Source organism: Mustela putorius, unplaced genomic scaffold (genome assembly GCF_011764305.1).
Source record: "Mustela putorius furo isolate JIRA1106 unplaced genomic scaffold, ASM1176430v1.1 tig00000827_pilon_pilon_pilon, whole genome shotgun sequence".
NCBI classification, from domain to species: domain Eukaryota; kingdom Metazoa; phylum Chordata; class Mammalia; order Carnivora; family Mustelidae; genus Mustela; species Mustela putorius.
In genome coordinates this window covers 7,345,076-7,369,613 of record NW_025421489.1, presented here as the reverse complement: position 1 = coordinate 7,369,613, position 24,538 = coordinate 7,345,076, and the positions used below count along the sequence as shown (strand labels likewise).

The window sequence follows — 24,538 nt, the reverse complement described above, 5'->3', positions numbered from 1 at the left end:
CTTTTTAGTGCTGAATAATATTCCATTGTTCGATGTATCAAAGTTTATTTGCCTACAGAAGGACATTCGGTTGCTCCCAAGTTTTGGCATTTGTATATAAAGTTGCTATAAACATCCATGTGTGGGTTTCTGTCTGGAAATAAATTTTCATCTCCTTTGGCTAAATAACAAGGAGCATAATTTCTGGATCATATGAAGAAGAATATGTTCAGTTTTGTAAGAAATTATCAAACAGTCTTTTAAACTGGCTATACAGTTTTGCATTCCCACCATTAATGTATGAGAATTCCTGTTACTCTACATCCTTGCCAGCATTTGGTGTTGTTAGTTTCTGGATTTTGGCCATTTTAATAGGCATATAGTAACATCTCATAGTTCTGTTTTATTTATTTAAGATTTTGTTTATTTGGGGCGCCTGGGTGGGTCAGTGGGTTAAGCCGCTGCCTTCGGCTCAGGTCATGATCTCGGGGTCCCGGGATCGAGTCCCGCATTGGGCTCTCTGCTCAGCGGGGAGCCTGCTTCCTCCTCTCTCTCTCTCTGCCTGCCTCTCGGCCTACTTGTGATCTCTGTCTGTCAAATAAATAAATAAAATATTAAAAAAAAAAAGATTTTGTTTATTTGTCAGAGCACAAACCAGGGAGTGGCAGGCAGAGGGAGAAGCAGACTCCTCACTGACCAAGGAGCCCTATGTGGGACTTGATCCCAGGACCCTGGGATCATGACCTGAGGTGAAAGCAGTTGTAGAACCAACTGAGCCAGCCAGGTGTCCCAACATCTCATTGTTTTAATTTGCATTACCCTGAACAACATCTGTATGGAGCATCTTTTGATATGCGTGTTTTTTGTCTCCTGCATATTTTCTTTGGTGAAGTGTCCATTCGGTGTTTGCCTCATTTCTTTTTTTTTTTCTTCTTCTTCCTGTCTCTTTTTTTTTCCTCTCTCTCTCTCTTAAACAGGGGTATTTTAATGCTTTTTACAATAGGATAAATAGTTTTCTTGGTGACTGCAGATATGTTAGGCTGTTTGGTGGTATTCAGAACCATGACAGTAGTGGTGGTTTTCTCTGATTGGTATGTAGTCTTCAGTAATTATAAGGAGTTATTTGTCTGAAACTGCTCTCAAAGCAAGACTGCATTTATCCATCCATTGTTTTCAAGATTGTTGGTAACTGGGGCAATGTTTTCTGCAAATAACCTTGCCTCCATGTCTTCCAAGGTCCAAGTCACTCACGTTCACCTCAATAACAGTATCTTTGGTAGTAACACCCAGAGTGGTATATAGTTGGGATGAGGGATTCTTTTTTTACACCAAGTATCGGCAGGCAAAAGGTGGCTTTCAGTTCGGGCTGTATTGCATGGGCCTTTTTGAATCGTAAGTCCATTGGCCTAATGAATCTCTCATATTTGGATAGTTTTTGAGTAAAACCATCTCCAACAAAGCAGACATTAGTAACCATCCTATTCCATCATTCTTTCTCTTCAGATAACTTTTAATATTTCTGTTTCTTCCCGGGCGCAAACTTTGTGCAAAGGAACTTCCCATTTTCCTACTTTCTCGTTTCATTTTTGTTTAATCATATTGGAAAGTACTGTAGCTCTGGACTGTTCCTCCCTGTCCAGCAGATACACAGGTACTGCTCCTTGTGGAGACCTTTCATCTTTCTTTCATTTGGTGTTTGTCTTTTCATGCAGCTCGGGCCTTTTTCATTTGTATTTTCCTGGCATGGTACTGTTTATGGTAGAGCTTAGCTTTCATCATTTTGCCTTCATTATTTTTTTAATTATTATTATTATATTTTATTAAGGTACATAGTCACCATACAGTGCATCATTAGTTTTGATGTTGTGTTCCATGATTCATTGTATGCATATAACACCCAGTGCTCCATGCAGTCTGTGCCCTCCTTAATACCCATCACCGGGCTCACCCATCCCCCTGATCGATCTTGAGCCTCTTGACCTTCATTCTTTCTCTTTTTCTCATGATCATCCATCCAGTAGCCATAGTGCTTCTAAGGCCACTCAACATAATCATCTCGTGGCATGGTGACAGCCATAGGGCCACTGGGGGCAGCTGCTGGGAAGCAAAGAAGCTCTCCATTTTGGGGTCTCACAGACCCACCAGCTGACTCCATACAACCTGTGATGGACAGACAGTTCTCAAACCTGGCCCTTTTTATAATCGGGTTATTTGTTTTTTATTGTTGCGTATTAAGAATTTTTTTGTGTGTTTTATTTAACAGTCCTTATTAGATGTGGATGTTCCATATGAGCTTGAGAAGAATGTATATTCTGATGTTATTGGATAAAGTAGTTTACAGACGTCAATAACATTCATCTGATTAGTGATGTTGAGTTCACCTTTGTTCTTAACTGATCCTTTGCCTATGAAATGTGTCAATTTCTGATACAGAGGTGTTGAAGTCTCTAACTATGATAGCAAATTCATCTGTTTTTTTTTTGTTGTTTTTACTTTTGTTTTTTGCTTTTTAAAAATTCTGTTAGTTTTTGCCTCACATAGTTTGATATTCTGTTGTTAAGCTCATGCACATTAAGGATTATTATGCCTTCTTAGACTATTGACCTCTTTATCAATATGTAATACTGTTCTTTATCCTGATAACTTCCTTTGCCTTGGAACCTGGAACAGATTTGTCTGAAACAAATGGAACTTTCATTCACAGTAACATGTAAATAAATTCTTGCATTAATAATTGTCATTTCTGATAAAGTATAATTTTTTTTTAAAGATTTTATTTATTTATTTGTCATAGAGAGAGAAGCGAGAGCAATCACAGGCAGACAGAGTGGCAGGCAGAGGCAGAGGGAGAAGCTGGCTCCCCGCCAAGCAAGGAGCCCGATGTGGGACTTGATCCCAGGACGCTGGGATCATGACCTGAGCCGAAGGCAGCAGCTTAACCCACTGAGCCACCCAGGCGTCCCTGATAAAGTATAATTTTAAAATAATTTTTATTTTCTCAAAAAAATTTAAATTACTCTAATTTGTTTTGAAATCTAGGTCAAAATTTTTTATTAGAAGGTATTACTTACCTCTTGATTCTCTAAAACAGTTCATCGGTTGTTTTATTTGTTTTATTCATTATTCATTCACTTGACAAATATTTAGTTGAGGACATATGATGTGCCAGACTTTATTTTTATTTTTTTTTTGGTCAAATACATTAAGGATGTGTGAGTTAGTTTAAAAAAAAAAAAAGACATAATGGAGAACCCATGACAGAACTCCTAAAGAATTATTTACATCAAATCTGTGTGTAGGTATGTGTGGATGTAACTGGTACTCTGGAATTGCTCATTGAGTTTCTCAAATATATTTAACTAAGAATTCCAACCCATACCTCCGTCAGCCAACTTTCTCTCTCTCTCTCTCTCTTTTTTTTTTTTAAATAGAGGATAGTGCCTGTGTTCTACATGATGTGTAATAGAAAATGAGATGTTGCAAAAAACAAGTGTTAAGAAATTCTCTAATCTTATAGTTATTTATTTTCCACAGAGTGTTCATTTTGAGAAGAAAATTTAAGCTTGAATGTCTGTTTTCTAAGTATTTCTTTTGGGTTAGCATCTGATTTGGCAACTTAGATACTATTTTAGCTGTTAGTGTAGGTAGTTTTGGGCAGTGGATCTCAAAACTTAGCACGTACCTGAATAAGCTGGAGAATTTGTTAGGCAGACTGCTGAACTCTACACTGGGGGTTCTTGATTCAGTATGCCGAGATAGGGCCCAAGATCTGGTGATTAAAGTGAATTTCCAGGTAATCCTAATGTGGCTGGTTCTGACATCATACTTAGAGGACAACTAGTTTAGAATATGAAACATGGGGAGAAGGATCTAAGTGTGGTCGTGATTTTAATACTCACCAAAAGAATTAGCACAGGCAAATTATTTAATTTTCCTTATCTGTGAAGTAGTAGTGGTTATGACTGCAGCTTCTCAGCTTTGTTACAAATATTGAATGACAAACTGTTATTAATACTCTCTAATTGAAAGGTTACAATTTAGGGGCACCTGGGTGGCTCAGTGGGTTAAAGCCTCTGCCTTCGGCTCAGGTCATGATCCCTGGGTCCTGGGATAGAGCTCCGCATCAGGCTCTCTCCTCAGTGGGGAGCCTGCTTCCTCCTCTTTCTCTGCCTGCCTCTCTGCCTCCTTGTGATTTCTGTCTGTCAAATAAATAAATAAATCTTTAAAAAAAAAAAAAAAGAAAGGCTACAATTTAAAAACCAATCTAAAAGCCTCAAATACTTTTTTCCATCTCAGAAACCAGTATTTTTTTTTTTTGGCCTAAATTCTATTTTACAAAGAATATAATTAATGAGCCTTTAAATTTTCTGTTTTGAAATTAGAAAATAAATAAATACAGCTACATTGTATAATTCAATTTTGAAATTTATCCACTGTTGTGTGTGTGTGTGTGTGTGTGTGTGTGTGTGTGTGTAAAAACTTGCCTCACAAAGATTTTCTGCAGTGAATGCCATACTTTATTGAAACAGGAACTGTGGGGGCTCCTAATTAAAATAGTTGGCTTTGATACATGTTATATTGAATTTGAGTTGGGAAAACCCCAGGTGGTTGTATAAAATTTCAGCAAATGTTGTGCATGACTTCATTTTTATTTCATGAAACTAGGAAAGAGAAATCCAAAAGCACTTTGCTAAAATTTTAAGTCCCCCCCCCTTTTCTTTAAATTGAGATAACTTGCACTTGTAAAGGAGAATTTTGATACAGAAAATCACAAATTATCTAACACTTTTATTTAATCTTCAGCAACAGATTCAGGAAATATTTATTGAGTACCAGTGAGTTTAAGCCACTTTGCAAGGTTTTCTGGATTCACAGGGTGATGTAGATAAGTGAGTTAAAATCTGTTCCTTGATATGTATAGAATCTGCGGGGGAATAAAGCTTTATATTCAGTGAATTAAAATGTAATGTGAAGAATACATCTAAGAAATGCTAGGAAAGTTTTAGGTGAGGGGGTAATTTTGAATCAAGGACTTCAGAGCCTAGGAATCTAAGGGGGCTTGGAAATAAGAGTATATATGAAATAAGTTGTGGAGGAAATATCAAAGTAGTATAGAGGACAGACCAAGAGCAGAGGTTGTTAAGTATGCTCAGGAGAAGGACAGATACAAGGGAGACAAAGAAAAGAAAGGGCCTGATGTATTCAAGTCATTACATGAATGTTACAATAGTTATAAATCTGGGTGTCTGAGTAAAGTAATATGTGAAAGTCGATGCCAGATATTTTTATGGAAAGTTATTCCTCTGATCCCAATGAATGGAGACTTTATGCATAAAATAGTGGTGAGCAAAGTATGGTCTATGGGCCAATTCTGGCCTGAGGCCTGTTTCTGTAAATACAGTTTTATTGGAACATGGCTCTAACCATTCATTTAAGCAGTCCATCGAAGCTTTTATCCTACAAAGACAGAAGTTTAATAGTTGTAACAGAGATCTTATGGCCCACAAAACCTAAAATATTTACTATGTGGCCTTCAGAAAAAATAAAAATCAGACATAGTTATGTCTGTGTGTTATCTATCAGTGCAGTATAAAATGTACCATTACTTACAAATACATGATGATATAAAGAGCTTGCACCAGAATGCAAATTAATTCACTGTTTCCTTTATCTAGAAGGCCGTGCTCTGAAAAAAGCTATGTCAGCTGATCTGGACACCGTGGGTAGTGAATAGATTTGTATTTTACTGAAGTTTTTTTTTATTGTCGTGTAATGGCGTATAGTTTAGTTCAAGGGTCTTTGACTCAGTAAAGATGCATTGAAGATTTTTTTTTTTTTAAGATTTTATTTACTTATTTGTCAGAGAGAGAGGGAGAGAGAGCGAGCACAGGCAGACAGAATGGCAGGCAGAGGCAGATGGAGAAGCAGGCTCCCTGCCAAGCAAGGAGCCCGATGTGGGACTCGATCCCAGGATGCTGGGATCATGACCTGAGCCGAAGGCAGCTGCTCAACCAACTGAGCCACCCAGGCGTCCCTGTATTGAAGATTTTTTTTAAAGATTTACTTATTTCATTTTATATTATTTTATTTTAAAAGATTTTATTTATTATTTATTAAAGATTTATTTATTTATTTGACACAGAGAGAGAAATGACAAGTAGGCAGAGAGGCAGGCAGAGAGAGAGAGGGAAGCAGGCTCCCTGCCGAGCAGAGAGCCCAATGCAGGGCTCGATCCCAGGAGCCTGAGACCATGACCTGAGCCGAAGGCAGAGGCTTAACTTTTTGACCCACCCAGGGCCCCCCGATTTATTTATTTTAGAGAAATCGTGTGAGCAGGCAGAATCCTTACTGAATGTGGAGCCTGACTTCGTGCTCAATCCCATGACCCTGAAATCATGACCTGAGCCTAAACTAAGAGTCAGATGCTCAACCTACTGAGCCAGGTTCCCCTGGATTGAAGATTTTTCTAAGCAGGATGGCAGGATCAGATGTGTATTTGTAAAAGGACTAATAAATTGAAATAGAGCCGTTTCCCCCCCCTTTTTTTTTTTTTGGTCTCTTCTGAATCACCAAAGCATACTGTAGACGGCATGTGTGTTGTGTTTTAGAGTCAGAACCTTGGGGATGCAGCTAGTAAGATTTGATGCTCAAGAGCTAAAATTCCTTTTCCCTTAATTTGTATTCTGAAAATCGCACACGGGAGCACTGACTGGTATGGTTGCTTAAGAAGCCTACTACAGGGACACCTGGGTGGCTCAGTTGGTCAAGCAGCTGCCTTCGGCTCAGGTCATGATCCCAGCGTCCTGGGATCGAGTCCCACATCGGGCTCCTTGCTCGTCAGGGAGCCTGCTTCTCCCTCTGCCTGCCATTCTGTCTGCCTGTGCTCGCTCGCTCTCTCTCTCTCTCTCTCTGGTAAATAAATAAAATCTTAAAAAAAAAAAAAAAAAAAAAGAAGCCTACTACAGCAGTTGGTGGGTCAGTGGGGGAGCAGTAAGAGAAATCGTGTGAGCAGGCAGATTTCACTCAAGAATTGTTCATTATAGATAGTAGCATAATGCTGTGGGGACCAGCAGAATAATTGTATTATTGAACACGTTATATTTTCTGCTACACATGAAGCTAATAAACTTCATGACCACTCTTACTAGATCATATCTCATCAGATATGTTAAAAACGCCTGTAATATCATGACAAATTAAAGGACATTTTTAAGCCCCCCAAATAAGCTTAGAGAGTATGTGCCTGATATTATAGATGCACAGGGTCAAACATTAGTTTGTTCTAACTCAAAAATATTTTGATTTGTCCATCTAAGTGTATTTTTTTCTTACTAATTTAATTAGCGGGAATACCCAGGAGATTCTCAAATAAGAGGATAAAGGCAATATTTTAATTGCTTACTTTATGTAATGTTAAGACTTGCAGAAACTGATCTTCCTATGAGGCCTGGAAGACTTTCCTTAAAATAGCATACACTGTAAAAAACATCTCTCTCTTTTTTTTTTTAAGATTTTATTTATTTATTTGACAGACAGAGATCACAAGTAGGCAGAGAGGCAGGCAGGGTTAGGGTGGGGAAGCAGGCTCGCCGCTGAGCTGAGAGCCCGATGCGGGGCTCAATCCCAGGACCCTAAGATCATGACCTGACTGAAGGCAGAGGCTTTGACCCACTGAGCCACCCAAAAGATCTCTTTTTATAATCACTATTTTTAATGACTTTTACATCATCACCTGGTATGTTTACTTTTGCAACTCCTGGGTGTACAACACTCCTTCAAGTGTTACAACACTTTCCATGTGGTTTATGATATGTTTTATTAGAAAATATAGATATACCTATACAAAGTTCTACTTCGTACCTCAAATGAGAAAAGACCTTTTGAAGGCCGATGGAGAGATGCTGATATTTTGTGCGAGACAACATTGTCAGGTGTGGTCATTACTGCTTGGCTCATTCCAGGAGGCGAGTTGATTTCCTTTGCAGGTACACGCTTGAATAATCTCATCCTAGACACAGGCAAGTGTTTGTGTAATTTGTCATTTTTCCATTAGGGATCATACATACTATGTCATGTGCCCACAATTAATGTACGTAAGATTGGTGACCGATGGAGGTACCGCTCCACCAGCACTGTGTTCACAGTAGGATGTAAAAACACCGATGCAGTTTTGTTGCTTGCAGTGTTCAAATTGATCACCTGGTATCAATATCTCCTTTTTTCTTCTTCTTGAAGGTGGGAAGTTTTACAGGGGTATATAATATAAGATATGGTTTTAGTGTTTTATATTTGCATTCAAATTTTAACGGGTGATATTGATTCAGGAAAATTAAACATGCATGGTTGTTCAGTGCATAGTTTCTGGGGAAATTAGTACAGAGACCTCCAATGGAAGAACTTTGACTAGATGCTTTTATCATTGCCAGAATTGTGACTTTTGGTCAGTTAATTCCTCCACGGTTTCTTGTTGGGTTTGTTTTGTCTTTTCTTATGTTGTTTTTCTCCCCTCAGTGTGAGAGACATTTATCAACTTTTCATGAATAATTTCATCTGAATCCATAGTTCTATCACTCCTTTAGTCTTTTTATTTCTACAAATGTTTTTACTAATTTTAATCATTTATTTTGTGTATTGAGTAGTTTTTGAGTTTCTATGAACCAGGTACTGCTTTGAAAACAAAATAGAGCCCCTACACACACACACACATGGTTGAACATCCTGCATAGTCCATGGCACGTAGCAAGCAGTCAGCAAATATTATATTCATTAAACACGATACATAGGTTTTCCTCCAATTTGCTAATGATGTTTCAGTGATGACTTTGATCATCATTTCAGTATCTTTGATAGAAATCCTTGATTTGAATACAGTCCATTTTTAAACACTTCCCCTCATGTTAGCAATTTTTGTATATTATTAAAACTCTCACTTCATATCATGAAGATCATCTTAGAGAAGCTTTATTGTTTGACCTTTTATACTGCAGGTGCCATCTACCTGGAATTTATTATTTTTTGAAGGCTGTGAAATAAGGGCAGGTTTTGTTTTTTTTTTTCCCACATTGCTACCTAATTTATTCAGTACACACAGAAGAGATAGTCCTTCCTTTAGTGCTCTGAAGAACCAAACTTTTCATAAGTCAGGTGTGCACATATATATATATAAATGGGTGTTAGGACTATTCCATCCATTTATCTGGTCCATTTGCCTGTCTTTACTCCAGTATCTCTGTGTCTTGATTATCCCACCTGCATAATGAACACATCTGTCAATAAATTCTCTAACTTTGTTCTCCTTTATGTTAAAATTGGCTATTCTTGGTCTTTTGGATTTCCATAAGAAGCTTAATATCTGCTTGCCAATCTGGGAAAAAATATTTGTAGAAATTGTGCTAGATCTCAGTGAATCTATAAATCAGTGAATCAGTTATATATTAATTTCTGTTCTTGATATCCCTAGGATGCTGGGATATTAGGCACACAAGGAACAAAGCTGGAAGTGCTTATGTATTGAGACATTATTAATTCAAATTAATTTAATGATCCTGTCTCTTAACAAATGATCTTGACTCATACCCTCTGTGGTTTGTAGGACACTATACTCTCTATTCCATTAGCAGCAACTAATGACATAAACATAACCACAAATCACAACTGTCATTTATTAAATATATAAGATAGGCTGGGTACTGTTTTAGATGTTCCTTTATTTTATTTTTAATTCTTTTTTAAAAAAATGTTTTATTTGTTTATTATTTGAGAGAGAGATTGAGAGAATGAGTTGGAGGAATAGTAGAGGGAGAAGCAGACCCCCTATGGAACAGGGAGCCTGAGGTAAGATTCGATCCCAGAACCCTGGGATCATGACCTGAGCCATTGGCAGATGTTCAATGACTGAGCCACCCAGGCACCTTTTATTTCTAATTCTTAAGATGTTATATGGAACATTTCATAAATGAAGAAACTAATATGTTATAAGAGGTTAACTAACTGTCTAATGTTGTCCACTTAGTAAATGATGAGGTCAGAGACCAACCCCTGTTGTATGCTGTGCCCACAATCCCATTCCTGGGGCCTCAGGCAGACAAAACTGCAGAGACTGATGATAAATATGTGGGGGTTGAATGAATACTTACATGTTTTTCTCCATTGATTTGCTATTAGTGATTCACATTTCTTTCCTCAAGAAAAATGATGAAACTTTCAAGATAAAAATGGTTTAAATAAGTAGCAAATTTACATTCTATAGTATCTAGCATAATACTTAAGTGAGAAAGTGGTAAGAAATCTAATTAATCAAAATGCGTGAAAATGCCCAAACTGTGGGGAGTCATCTCTTCATTTAATACTTCAGAAGACTGTGTGTTACCTAGCTGTCTTTAATGTTTTATTATTTCTTTTAGAAATTGATATTTAAAGTGGGGGCATCAACTCTTTCTTTTATGGCAAGATTATATTGATATTCAGTTGTTTTCAACCTTTCCTCTTTGATTCAGAGGTAGGAGAAAAAGACACACTTTAAAAATTATCTACCAGCTTGTTAAAATATTAACAATATTTAAGTAAAACTGACCTAAATTAATAGAGATTAAACTTGAACCTTGAAAACCTTTTAGACTTCTAAGTAGAACCCCAGGCCAGTTTGCTATTTTACATGCTTAATTTTTTATAAATATTTTTCTTTTTTATGTGCCTCTTCTAAAAGTATTCAGTTCTTTAGAGTCCTTTTTTTTTTAAATTTTTTATTTTTTATAAACATATATTTTTATCCCCAGGGGTACAGGTCTGTGAATCACCAGGTTTACACACTTCACAGCACTCACCAAAGCGCATACCCTCCCCAAAGTCCATAACCCCACCCCCCTTCTCCCAACCCCCCTCCCCCCAGCAGCCCTCAGTTTGTTTTGTGAGATTAAGAGATTAGAGTCCTTTTTACACACATGAAAATATGATTTCACTCACACGTGGAATCTAAAGAATGAACAGAAAACCAAGCAGACTCTTAAATACAGAGAACAAACTGGTGGTTTCTAGAGGGTAAGTAGATGGGGGGGATAGGCAAAATCGATTGAGAGGTACAGACTTTAAATTTCCAGTTATAAAGTAAGTAAGTCACAAAGATGAAACATACAGCATAGGGAATATTGTCAATAATGTTGTAATAATATATGGTGACAAATGGTGACTACACTTATCATGGTGAGCACTGAGTAATGTTTAGAATTGTTGAGTCAATATGTGATTCATCTGAAACGAATAACATTGTCAGTTACACTTCAGTAAAAAAATTAAATGTTGAAAAAAAAAGCCATACAAGACTGACATTATTAGCAATATTATTATAAATAACAAAACAAAGAAAAAGCACACAACCAAGTAATTACACATTAGACCTGGTAATTTCAGCCTTTTCCATAATTTGTACACATTGTACCAACTGATACATGGATTGTAAATCAAAATAGTAGAGTAATTCTTTCTTTCTCTCCTTCTCTCTCTCTCTCCGTTTTTTTTTTTTTTTTTTTTTTTTGGCTACTTTGATGCCATCAAATAACTTTATTCACACAAACATCCCTGAATTTACAAAGCCTGAGTCATCCATCCACATTAGGGGGATTCATAGTGTTCAAGGAGCTTAAATAAAACCTATCACACCAACCCAAGAAACCAAGAAACCCAAGTACAAAAATATTCATATAAAGCTGTTCACATGCAGGTGCTAGATTACCAGCTTCTGCGTAAAAAAAAGAAAGTAAAGAAAAATGGATTTATTATCTAGTATTTGAAACTTACTTTGTTCCTAGGCTAAAGCCTCCTTGCCCCTGAGTTGACCCCAAACAAATGTTAAATCATTGCAACCTGCTTTCTCCTGCTTAGGGCCCCTGGGGCACAAAAGATTTCTTTAAAACGTTCCTCAATCAATTCCCTTCCGCCTGTGGGCTCTCATGGAAAAAGATGTGGACACATCTGGCAACCAGTGGCAGTGGATTCAGTTCTGGAAGCTTATGTTACCAACCTCAAGTCCTACTTCCTGGTTTCTGCTCTGAGGACATCTCTCTAGACAGGGAACCCCTGTCCTCCAAGACTAGCAGACAGGATCAGAGATGGGTCTGGCATTCCCAAAACTATGTCTCAGCCCATTGTGGGAGGATGGCCAAGTTCCTAGGTGACTGACTGGGGGCCACCAGACAGACCAAGGGCAGGGAAAGGAGTCAGGGGAGAGTAATAACCCAACACCCACCAGTGCCCCCCATATATGTAGGAGGTGCACGCGCAAGCAGGATCAAAGTTGAGCAGTGCGCGTGATGGATGGCCTGGAAACACAGGCAGTTTGGAGCAAGCACGAGTGAGGGGTGAGGCAGAGAGTGAGGGGTCCCCTCCTTAGGCTGTAGAGGCAGAACTCTTGCTATTCCAAGTTTCCAAAAGATACTCTGATGCTGAAGCTCAGACATCTAGGCTATTAAGATCTGTTTTCTTAAAAAAAAAAATATGACCTGCAACAGCATAAAGATTACCAGAATGCTCTTTTCCTTTCCTTAGAAAAAAAGATTCAAGCAAAAATAATCTTACTGCTCCAAACCCTGACTTTCTAGGAGAGAGCTGATAGGTCAAGGAGCTGAGAGCCTTGGAGGAAGGGACTGATAGAAGCAGGGAATACCCAGGCACAAGAAGGCTTTGAGGAAGGTGGTGAGTGGTTTTTGTACCACAGGATCAGGGTGCAGAGGGAGTGCAGGGCATATGGTCCTTGTCCCTGCCATGTTTGTTCATGTGCTCTGGGACACCCCACTGGCAGTGCCGGAAAGGAGACCAGGGCCTGGCTGAGAGTCAGGTGTCCACAGTGTTGGGCATCTTTCTTCAGCTGTCAACACGGTCCTCCTCCCTCCCTTCCTTCCTTTTTATATTTTTAAAAGATTTTATTTATTTATTTGACAGACAGAATACAAGCAGGCAGAGCAGTAGGCAAGGGAGAGGGAGAAACAGGCTCCCCCCGCACAGACCAGGGAGCTTGATGGGGGGCTCAATCCCATGACCTTGGGATCGTGACCTGAACTGGAGGCAGACGCTTAACCAATTGAACCACCCGGTGCCCTCAACGTGGTATTTCTTAAGTAAACATTGGATTCACTCCCTCAGAAAAGCAGCCACGGTGGGCAGACCCTGTCTGGGCAGGAGGACAGAATTTCTGCTCTCCTGTCCCAGTGCCTCTGGGATGAGATGAGGCTAAGGCCTGTGACCTTTGTCCCCATCCCCTAGAAACTGATCAGATGGAGCTAGTCTTGAATGAACCGACTGTGGCATCCTCCTGGCTACAAGAAAAAAGCAGTAGATTATTCCTGCTGAAGATTGTGAATCATCATTATGCTATAAAACATTATTATGCTTCTAGGAAAACTTACAGAAACATAAAATATGGTCAGTGATGAACTGTATTATATTTTATGATTTTCTTCTTTTTTGTAAATCTAATACACACTGTACTTTCTGCAGAAATACCACAGATGGCTGGTACCTGTATGCTGATAGCTCAAATGGAAAATTTGGTGACATGGCTGATCTACTCACTCCTGTTATTTCGCGCACGGGACCAAGGTGCACCCTGTTGTTCTGGACTCATATGAATGGTGTCACAGTGGGTTCTCTCCAGGTACTCCTTAGGCAATTGTACTTTCTAAATTTTCTCTATAAAAATTCATACTGTACAATTTAGTGTTATTAAAATATAGTCTGCAAATAGATGAGAATGGGTAATTATCAACGCCTTACTAGTTTCAGTATGGTATGATTTTAAAAAATAGCCTTATTAGCAGAATTAGACCTGAATGGCCAGTAGGCTGTTTTTACTCTTCATTTTATGGTTATTATCTTTATTCTGAGGTTACAGCTTGTGTAGTACAGTTTTGTACTTGAAATGTTTCAGGTAGGTTTTAGCAACAGCGTTCTGAGAATACCAGTGTTCTAAGAACAGTGCAAATGGGTCTCACACGCTTCAGGGACCTTTGAATGTGCATCTTCTGCCCATGGCGCTGCAACTACATTTTTTAATTGTCTTTTTCCAGTTGTTTCTTGGTTAGAAGAATTAAACTGTTTCAGAATTACTGTTTAAACTATTTCAAACTGTTGCAAGAATTTCACAGAGAACCCCCATATAACTTTCGCTCAGAGTTCCTATTTTTTGGCGCATTGTTCCAGACCATCTTTTATAGGAAAAATTCCAGACAGGATCGTGTATCATACCTAGTTATTTCTTCCTAGTGTCTTTTGAATTGGAATGATTCCTTAATCTTCTCTAGGCTTTTATGATCTTGATAATTTAAAATATTATAATCCAATCTGATATATAGAATCCACTCAATTTAGATTTGGTTCAGTGTTAATCCTCTATATAAATATTATATATATATATCATATATATTTATATATATATTATTTATATATTTTATATATATTTGCTGTAGTATCACCAAAACTGTTTTTTTTTTTACTGCATTCCATTGGTAGTATATGATATCTATAGGTCTTACTACTTTGTTCTCTTTGTTATCAATAAATATTTTGTGAAGAGATATTTTGATAGTATGTAAAATCCTGTTCTCAAGTCAATTTTACATGCTAGTTTTTGCTTAGTATTTTTTACTGGATTAATTTAACTCTGATGATTCTTTTTTTTTTTTTTAAGATTTTATTTATTTATTTGACAGACAGATCACAAGTAGGCAGAGAGTCAGGTAGAGAGAGAAAGAGGAGGAAGCAGGCTCCCCGCTGAGCAGAGAGCCCAATGCGGGGCTCGATCCCAGGACCCTGCGATCATGATCTGAGCCGAAGGCAGAGTCTTTAACCCACTGAGCCATCCAGGTGCCCCTACTCTGAAGATTTTTAATTGTGATTTTTTAGCTGTATTATTCTGTTTATATTTGTTGGTTGGTTTTCTATTATAAAACACTATCACCACCATGACCAAGAAAATTACCTCTCCATTTATGGATTTATATTAGTGTGGATTCAATTTTGTATTCAATTTGTTATTATCTATTATTTTTGTTATTTTTCATTGATTCTTAAATTGTCCTAGATTTACTCTTAGGAGACCGTTTTAGCTGACTTCTCTGTCTCTTTGACAATCCCATCAGTCTTTGAGCAGTTTCTTTTTTTTTCTGTCCAAGAAGACGTTCCAGACTCATGTTGTTTTTATGTTGTTCCATCCCTGGAGTTAACTTTTTCCAGGGGTTCCAATTTCTTTTAGAAGACCAAGTGATATAGGCAAACCAGAGAGAGAGGTCCTGGAGTCTCAGTGCAGATGCCTAGGTCCTTTTTTCCCATCTTGGACATGCTTATACAATGTATGAGGTTTTAAGTAATATGTGTAGTTGCAGCATTTGCACAGAACAAGCCAACTCAGTTGTCTGACATCTCTGTTTGTACTATTTCATACCCTAGGTAGCATTTTCCAGGAAGCCATGTCTGAAAGACCAATCCCAAAATTCTAGAATCGTTTACTGTGGCAGTTTTAGTCCAGGATTATCTTGCTAAACGTAGGCATAGCAAAGGGCTCTTCCCCTTGTCAAATACCATTAATTTGCTAGCAAAGAAGTCTATGTTTAGCATATTTGCAAAAAGATTACAGGTAGGTTACCTACTCCCCCCACCCCCAATAAAGAAAGAAACAGACTGCAATCTAGCTGCGTAACCACTTCTTCCCCTATACCTTTTGATTATAATTTTAGTATTAGGTGCTTTATCTCCTCATTTTATTACTCTCTTATTTGAAGCTTTTCCTGGCTATATTAAATATTTATTTTTCCAAATATGTTTTAGATTGCCATATTTTACAGATGCTGTTAGGTTTTTGGTTTTTGTTTTTTTTTTTTTTTTTTTTTTTTACTTGAAAATATATTTACTTACCAGTTTTGGAGGAATTACCTTCTTTATTATAGGTGAGATTCCTTACTAATAATGATTTAGAAGTAAACTTATTTGTATGTAAGTATGCATGCATGTTTGATAATCTAAAAACATCCAGTAGTCTTATGGATTAAAGTTATACCTTATCATTTGTTTTACATTGATTTTTTAAAAAAACGGTTCTTGGCAAACAATACAGCTTACTACAGGGTTTTCATCAGAAAAATAAGAATTATTTAACTGGTATATTTTGTAGTTAAGATTAATTATCTGAAATATACTTTCCTTTTTCAGGTACAATTTGTATTAGGTGAAAAATGATAAAATATTAAAATGTTAAAAGTAGTTATCAAATTAACTAAAATGGTAATACTTGTGATCCTTATTTTTGTGCATAAACACATTTTTCTTAGTCATTTGTATGTAGAATGGTTTTCATACAAAGATCTATTTCCCATCCTTTTTTAAAGTATTCATAAAATTTATTTTTTTTTGAAATTATATTTTTTGACCTTGATAGCCTGTTGTTTTAACTTAAATTATATAGACTGAAACTATGGTATTATTTTTGTTAGCCCCATATTACTTAGAGATTCTAAAGGGTCTGGAAACTCTATTTCTATAAAATTAATAGCTTGAATGTTATTTATACTCCAATAAAAAATAGCTATTTCAATTTAATTGAAAGTAAGGAGATAATGAAACCATTAAAAGTTACCTTCACTTGCAGAAGTCAAAACCTTTCACAAACCCATTACCAGAATTATTCTGTCAGTTGTACATATTGTATTTTTAAAAAAGTAATGTTGTGAAATCCTTAAATAAGCCAACTAAGTCTGTTACTTTAAAAGGTAGAATAGTTCTGCTTTTTCCTGTTCTCTTCAGTTACTCTCTTTTTGGTTTATTCTGTAACATTCTAAAAGGAGAGCCAGGATAATTTGTCTGCTGAGACTAATCGGAATTTCCCTTAAGAGTAAGGATACAGTACTGATGAGAATGCAAGGTTTCAAGGCTCTTGGGTGGGGAGCTCTTACCATCACAGGAGGGGTCATCGCTCACTCATATCATCCAGGTGTGCTGTTAGAATTGAGTGGATTCCTATTTTAACACACTGTCCCCACTGATCCCAAGAGCATGAGGAAGGGAAATCATCCTCAAAAACAAAAACAATAAACCAAAGCCCAAAACCGTTTTAGTAAGCAGTAAGTGCTTTTCATTTCGACTCCATGAACATTATTTAATTTATAAAATTCCAGTTGTTACTAATGTCAGGTTTTTGGGTTTTGGTTTTTTTTTTGTGTTTTTTTTTTTTTTTTTTTTTTTTTTTTTTTTTAAGCCAATGTACTTAAGAGTTAATGAGATCGCGTCTAGACCCTTTGGACTTGACTGACAGATACTCATGTATACCTTTATTACATAAAGCTTGTGAGGGATCCTGGAGACACATTGCTATGTAGAAAACAAAGACATGTAATGAAAACTGTCCCCACTTTTCTCTAGGGAACTTCAAGGTGATATTAAAATTTTAAAAACTCACTGGGCAAATTCTAAATGTTTAAAATTTATCAAGACAGAATAGTTTAACACCTCTTACTTGATTTATCTCTATAGGTACTCAGCAAGAAAGACAATGTTACTTCTAAATTGTGGGCTCAAAGAGGACAGCAAGGTGCACAGTGGAAGAAAGTAGAAGTGTTTCTAGGTGTTCAGTCACAAATACAGGTTGGTAAGCCAAGGAGTTGTTGGGTGACGAGGGAGGGTTTTCATTTTCTTTTTCTTTAATCCTACTTTATTTCCTCTACTCATAGCCTTTTTTCCCTCCCATTCCTGATATGGTATATGAACACTTACCACTCCATGTCATTTCCATAAGGAATTTAACAGTTCCAGATGTCCTCATTTCTCCCAACCAGACAACCAACCATGTTCTAGGACTACGTAATTTTAATGCCAAACTTATGCTGCACTTTACAATCAGCCTCCTCGTATAAAGAACACATCCCTTGATTTTACAGATATAATCTCAGAGACTGAAGAGTAATTATGTTACTCTATTTCAAAGCTAATTAAAAAGACTTTTGAAGCACATTGTATTGTTGAACCTTGATAGAGGTAATAGATTTACCTAATTAAAAAATATTTGGGGATGGCATGAAATTATATAATGCTGTATTTGTCTTCATGTAGATTACAATAATATTAGGAGAATATGACCTATACATATCTATAAATTTAAAATAAGAATTAGCATGTGTGCTTAAATTGAAGGTAATTACATGCCAAGATAATTGATGTGGATTTTGTTTTTTATGGGTTATCAAGAAAATAAAAGCTCATGGGTGTGTGTGTGTGTGTGTGTGTGTGTGTGTGTGTCTGTGTGTTTGTGTTGTGCATGTATTTGACAGAAGGGGATTTTCTTGAAAGATGAGGCTTAGCTATTAAAATTGTAAGATTTGAATCAGGAGAGTGAGAATCCAGAGGCATTTATGCTGGGGAACATTTTCTTAGTCTTAATTGCACAGGGCTTAATTTCATGAATTTAGAACCATTTATCTCTAGATAGAAGATATATCTTGGCTAATTATTGCATTTCTAGTCCTCTGTATATAGTAGCCTGTTTTGCTGTGCACAGTCAGTAACTCTATATAGTTATGTGCTGTATGAGAGATCAGCCCCTCTCCATTCCAGTGGAAACTAGCTACTTCTCTGTAAAGGGATTAATACAGTACTGTCCCCAATTTCTTGGAATGGCAGGTGTGGTAAAGTCTGTATGTTTTTGGCCTCTCACTGGAGTCCTGTTTTCTTATGTCATTTGTAGATAATTTAGGAAATTGATAAGAAATAAGTTCAGCCTGAAGATGTAATTATTGGACTGCACTTTTATATTGCACAATATGAAATTTATTTTTAAAATGATTCCGCCAGTTCATTCCCTAACGTCTTTTAATTGAGGGTAGAAGAATCCTCAGCAAGAACATGGAGAAGGTTTCGCTGTTGCTGGACATAGGCTTCTACCCCAGGCAATGAATTCTTAACTAGTTCTGGGCAAGTGGAATATTTGTATAGTAAAATCATGTTCAAAATAACATTAAGGGGAATTTCAGCAGGAAGAATCAATTATTAATTAACTTAGCCTTGCTGAAATGTGCTTTCTCATATATTGAAATTTGATTGAAGAGATATATGCCTGTGTTGTTTGAATCTTAAAATAAGATAATAACGGCTTGTAAATATTTGATGTTTTTTGGTGATTCACTCTTTCTTTCAATACAGACCTACTAAGCCCCCACTATGTGCAAAGCTCATTACTGTGCACTGCAGATAGCCTGATATAGCCAGGCATACTGTCCATGTTTCTTCCATTTTTACAGTGTCACCCCTCTCACCTTAGGAAGAAGTGAAACTCTAACCCTTGAGAAAAGTCAAAGATATGGTTAGAAGTTATATGCGGAATCAGTACTGGGTAGTTTTCAGAGTTTTGTTTGGGAGCCCTCAAATGTAAACAGAGTGTTTAATTAAAATAGTTTGATTAACTAGAACTGGCATATACTTAGCACTTACTAAGCACTTACTAGTCTATAAACTTGAAACATTTATTTGTTTTAGTTTTACAGTAATTGTATGATCATTATCCCCTTTTATAGATAGAATACACAATTACCTACACATGAGGGAACTCCTAGTTGCAGACTACAAAGTGGCGTAGGGAGACTGTCAACAGGGCCAATTCATTAAGTTCATAATTCAAACACACGCTGTGCCATATTGCTTTCCAACTTTTCCAGAATAATTGACCCTGCTTTTATTCTACTGAAAAAATATAATTCTTTAAAAAAAAAAAAAAGTGTAATCACATTCAGTAGGAAAGTCTATGGAATCTTAACCAACATTTTATGGAGCATTGGGATATAAGCAGGGATTTGATCATTTGGACCTCGCAGGCACCTGAGAGTCCATCTATAGAACTGCACAAGAATAAATTAATAAGGAAACACTTATTATCTGATTCCTTTTTCATAGAACATTATATCACATATTTAAATGTTTAGATGCATCCAGAAAATAGAGTGGCCTTTTCATTTGTGTAATGGTGTTTCCTTATAAAACACTGTAGTCCTTATTCTTTCTAATTTTACCTCTTCGAAATAAATGACTTCCAACCTCTCAATCAAATTTATTTTTCTTTTCCAGCGTATCTATTATGAAGAACAGTTTATGTAAATTTGGTGTATGAATTTACATAAAAATTGTATTTTTTTTTTTTGGTTTTGATCATTTGAGAGGTGTGATTTTCAATTCTAAAATCTAATCTTAAAAGGACAACACAGAAGTTTTCATGGAGTCACATGAAAGCATAACACATCCTCAGGAGAAATTGTAATTCTTTCAAGAAAAATGTTTAGATTTGGTCAAAAGGTGTTTGGGAGCTTGAACAATAAATATTTGTATAAAATCACAAATAAATCTGTATTCCTTGTTAACTCATTTTGAATTGTTCTACATTTACTTTAAAAAGGGAATATTTTTTATGTTAATGCACAAATACATATTTGGCATGCAGAAAAATTTAATAGAAGCATTCTGAATTAATGTCACTTAGAAATTTGAAACTAAATAATTTGTGACTTCTTGTATTCTGTGAAACAGTGTTAATTGTTCTTCCAAGCATTGGTAGTGTTACAACTGAAGACGAAATTTTTAAACATGTTAGCAGCTCCTGTTACTAGTTTTAATAATTTCTAATTCATTTGGAGACCATGTTCAGAGGGACCTCCCTGTCAGTGGCACAAATGAGAATTTTGTCAATCACTTACATCAAAGGCAAATGAAAATCATTTCCATTCCGAATATGGGGGCAATTAAAAAAAAAAAACTCATGGTATTGAGGTTTGATATCTTTCCTTTCACATAGTTGGGGTGGACAGATCTGAGGAGTGGCAACATATTGGTCACAATAAAGGATGTGGTTGTATCTTTTTTCTCTTCGTGTGCTTTGTCACCTGATTGGCCTCCTTCCTCCCATACAGGGTGCAAGTGAGGCCCTAAGAAGCGAGCAGATCTTGTTTTGGATGAGAGCTGCAGAAGCAGCACTGGTAGCTTGGTGCCTCCTACGGGTTTTCTTTGCCGCCTGTCCTAAAAATCTAGACAAGAGCAGTGCTGTTGCCCCTCCCGCATTTGTGGGATGACCCTCAGGCATTTTGGGTCAGTTTCATTTTGGGGGTGTTTTTCTTAGATTCAAATCTGATGTCCTATATTTAAAACCTGCCTCAAATTTTGAATTATTAGTTCAACTAAAATTGGATTTATTTACTTCTTTCCTCTCTTCCTTACCTTTTTTTTGTTTTTGTTTTTTTAAGATTGTCTTTAGGGCAAAGCGTGGTATCAGTTACATGGGAGATGTAGCAGTGGACGATATTTCCTTTCAAGATTGTGCCCCCCTACTTAGTCCAGACAGGAAGTGTACCGCTCAAGAGTTCACGTGTGCCAACAAGCAATGCATTGCAAAGGACAAGCTGTGTGATTTTGTGAATGACTGCGCTGATAATTCAGATGAGTCTACTTTCATTTGCAGTAAGTGGAAGTGTTCTGTTTCCTCCTTTTTCCCTTTGTCTCCTACAACCTTAGCTTGCATGTAGTGTGTTAGTTGCTGAAACATACAAAGTATGCATAGCCTAGCGGCCAAGGCAGGTAAGGTGATTTACCTATGTAAATACATTTCCTTCTTTCTCTCCATACTTAATTTAGAACTGTAATTCATTTAAAACTAGTTGGTGGCTTGGTTATATGTGAGATAATTGGCAATAAATTGAAAAACAGGTGTCTTCGAAGACAAACAGAATGGAAACAGGTATTTTTCATATGAAAGAATGTTTTGGGAAGAAGACAAGCAAAACATCCATCAATGCCAATTCATGCAGGGCTCACTGGCCTCTGTGCTTTGATGCGCTGGAGAGAGTTTTTATTCTCTTGTGTAAATTAAGAGATGTGATAAATGTTAAAAAAATATGTAAATACCTAGATATTAAACAAAGCGGTCTTCTAAAGGAAATACATATCAGCTATGTGATATTATTGTAGGAGATCAACTCATAATAAACAGCACCTATTAAAATATCCTTAGCTAAATGGGCCATATGTGCTCATTTGGTAAGTCTGTAAATTGTGCAACACAGCCTCGTTATTACCTCATTTCATTGCAAATGAAGTGAATACAGATCTTTGAAATGAAGGTTGATAAATTATTCTACTTACTAGTAATAATTTCTGAGCAAGAATATTTTAGTTTGAGCCTTTGTTGTTGTTGCTGAACCAAATCTGTGAATATCAGGAACAATTTCAGTAGAATGAGAGCTCTCATTTGGATAGAACTTTTAACTTTCAAAGCCATCTCATTTACTAATGTCTGCTTGATCTTCACAGAAGCCCTGAGGGGTGAGTGGGACAGAGACTTAGTGTATATTGCACAGACAAAGCTGCCAACAGGAGTGCTTAAGATTTTGTCAGAGTTCTTAAGACTGGTGTTGACAGAATTGATCCTAGAATCAAGTACTTTATGATTCACTGCTTTGCTCAAGCTACCATACCTCCTCTGTGTAATGCTGAATCTTAACAACATAAAAAAAAAGTTGTAGACATAGAAATCCCATTTATATCAAGTAACTGTTCCTTTACTTGTGGATTGTTTTGTACAATATCTAATTATTAGCACATAGGAACCAAGCAAAAATATTTGGCTAATCTTGAGTTCTGAATTAATATTTATCTTTACCTTATAAATGTTTTCTGCTCCACGTATACTTTCTGCATCAAATGGTTTTTACAATTTATTCATTGCCATTTTCATTTCAATATCACAGAAATCTATTAGGTTATCAAATAGAACAGATATTATGCTTTTGAATTTTATTTCTTATGTTGCCAATCTATCTCTTTCCCCAGATAAAATGTAATGTAATTTTGAAAGTATTGATTTATTTATAGCCAAAGTTTCCCAGAACTCTTTGTATTTAGGTTCTAAATTTGTAAATCTATCAAAAAATGCTTTGTCTGTGTTCAGGAAAGGATGCTGATATGCTGACAGAGTCTGAAATGTATGGGAACTTACTGTCGTGGTCGTTCTTCCTTTTTTGAGCGCAGTGGACACAGTTACATGGTTTCAGGTGTACAGCATAGTGATTCAGCGGCTCTATACACCATGCTGTGCTCGGCACCAGTGTAGCTGCCTGCTGTCCCACACAGTACTATTGCGATACCATTGACTGTAGTCCCTGTGCTGTATTTTTCATCCCCATGACTTACTCAGTCTGTAACAGGAAGTCTGTGTCTCCCAACTGCCCTTCGCCCATCTTGCCCATCCCCCACCCTCTTACCCTCTGGCAACCATCACATAGCTCTCAGTATTTATAGGTTTGGTTCTGCTTTTTGTTTGTTTATTTAATTGTTCCATGTTTTAGATTCCACATACAAATCATCTGGTATTTGTTGGCTTTCTCTGACTTACTTCACGTAGCATAATGCTGGTAGTTCTTTTGTATGAAAAATAAAGGTAAAAGTAATCATCACACTTTGGAGGGAAAGTTGCACTAGAATGTGTTTTTTGGTGAAGTGATTGCCAAATTACCCTTGTTTAAGGTTTGAGTGGGCTACGCATATCAGTAATATTAGAGCAAGAAAGCTGAATTACTTCCAGATATTATATAGAAAAAAGAAAACTTTTTCAGCTCTTAGAACAAATAAACAACAATAAGACATTAGACCTTATAAAAGAGACCCCATTTTGATACTGGTTCTCCTATATGAGTATGATTATTTATTTACTTATTTGTACTTTTTTTTTTAGATTGTTATGTTAGTCACTATACAGTACATCATTTGTTTTTGATGTAGGGTTCCAAGATTCACTGTTTATGTATAATTTTTTAAATAACATTGCTTAAATATTATGTATTTTTAAAAATTTACCTATAATCTCATTTTATAATATTAAACATTTTAAATATAAAGTAGCTAACATATGCCATATGCATTATAAGTTGTTATCCTGTGTATACTGTAAATTTTGATGCTCTGATTAGTCCCAGAAGAATAGGAAGGGAAAAAAAAATCTTAAAAATTACCATAGCAACTGATTGCAGAAATTTGGGCAACCAATTGCAGAAATTTGGACAACCAATCAAAAATCCAGCCTTGAGTTCTGTAGTACTTGGGGGTTTTGTTTTTTTGTTTTATTTAGAATCCTACGTAAATTCTGATTGAATATCAAAACTCTAAGAAAATTTCTGAAATATCATTAGGTAGAAATACACCATGGAGGAATAGCAGAAAGATTTTAAAACTCCCTTTAAGGGAATGGACTGTCTCTGATGCAAAGGAAGAGAATAATCTTTTATAAAATAGTAGTACCTGCTGCTTAATTTTCTGTAGGTCAATATAGACTCTGAAAATAAAATTTGGCAGAAAAATTAAAATGTTATTTTTGGCTTTACTATATAAATATCATGTGTAAAATATGGGACATAGTAAACAAGAAGAAAGTAATATGTATGTCTGACAACTCTAAAATCTTATTTGAACATATCTTTGCCAATGATATAGAAGCTTGTTCAGAAAGCATCCATATTTTTTGTTTCAACATATAGTCTAATTAGCATATTTATTG

General features: G+C 36.3%; 1 protein-coding gene and 1 pseudogene across 1 annotated transcript in view; one reads left to right on the top strand and one right to left on the bottom strand.

Moving 5' to 3' along the window:
• Positions 1–24,538, top strand: part of MALRD1 (MAM and LDL receptor class A domain containing 1) — a 753,919-nt gene that overhangs the window by 259,400 nt on the left and 469,981 nt on the right. The window contains 3 exon segments of the mRNA XM_013058904.2: positions 13,468–13,624; positions 17,491–17,601; positions 21,237–21,450. Coding sequence (XP_012914358.2) covers positions 13,468–13,624; positions 17,491–17,601; positions 21,237–21,450 — 482 coding nt within the window.
• Positions 1,119–2,044, bottom strand: LOC101675728 (annotated as a pseudogene).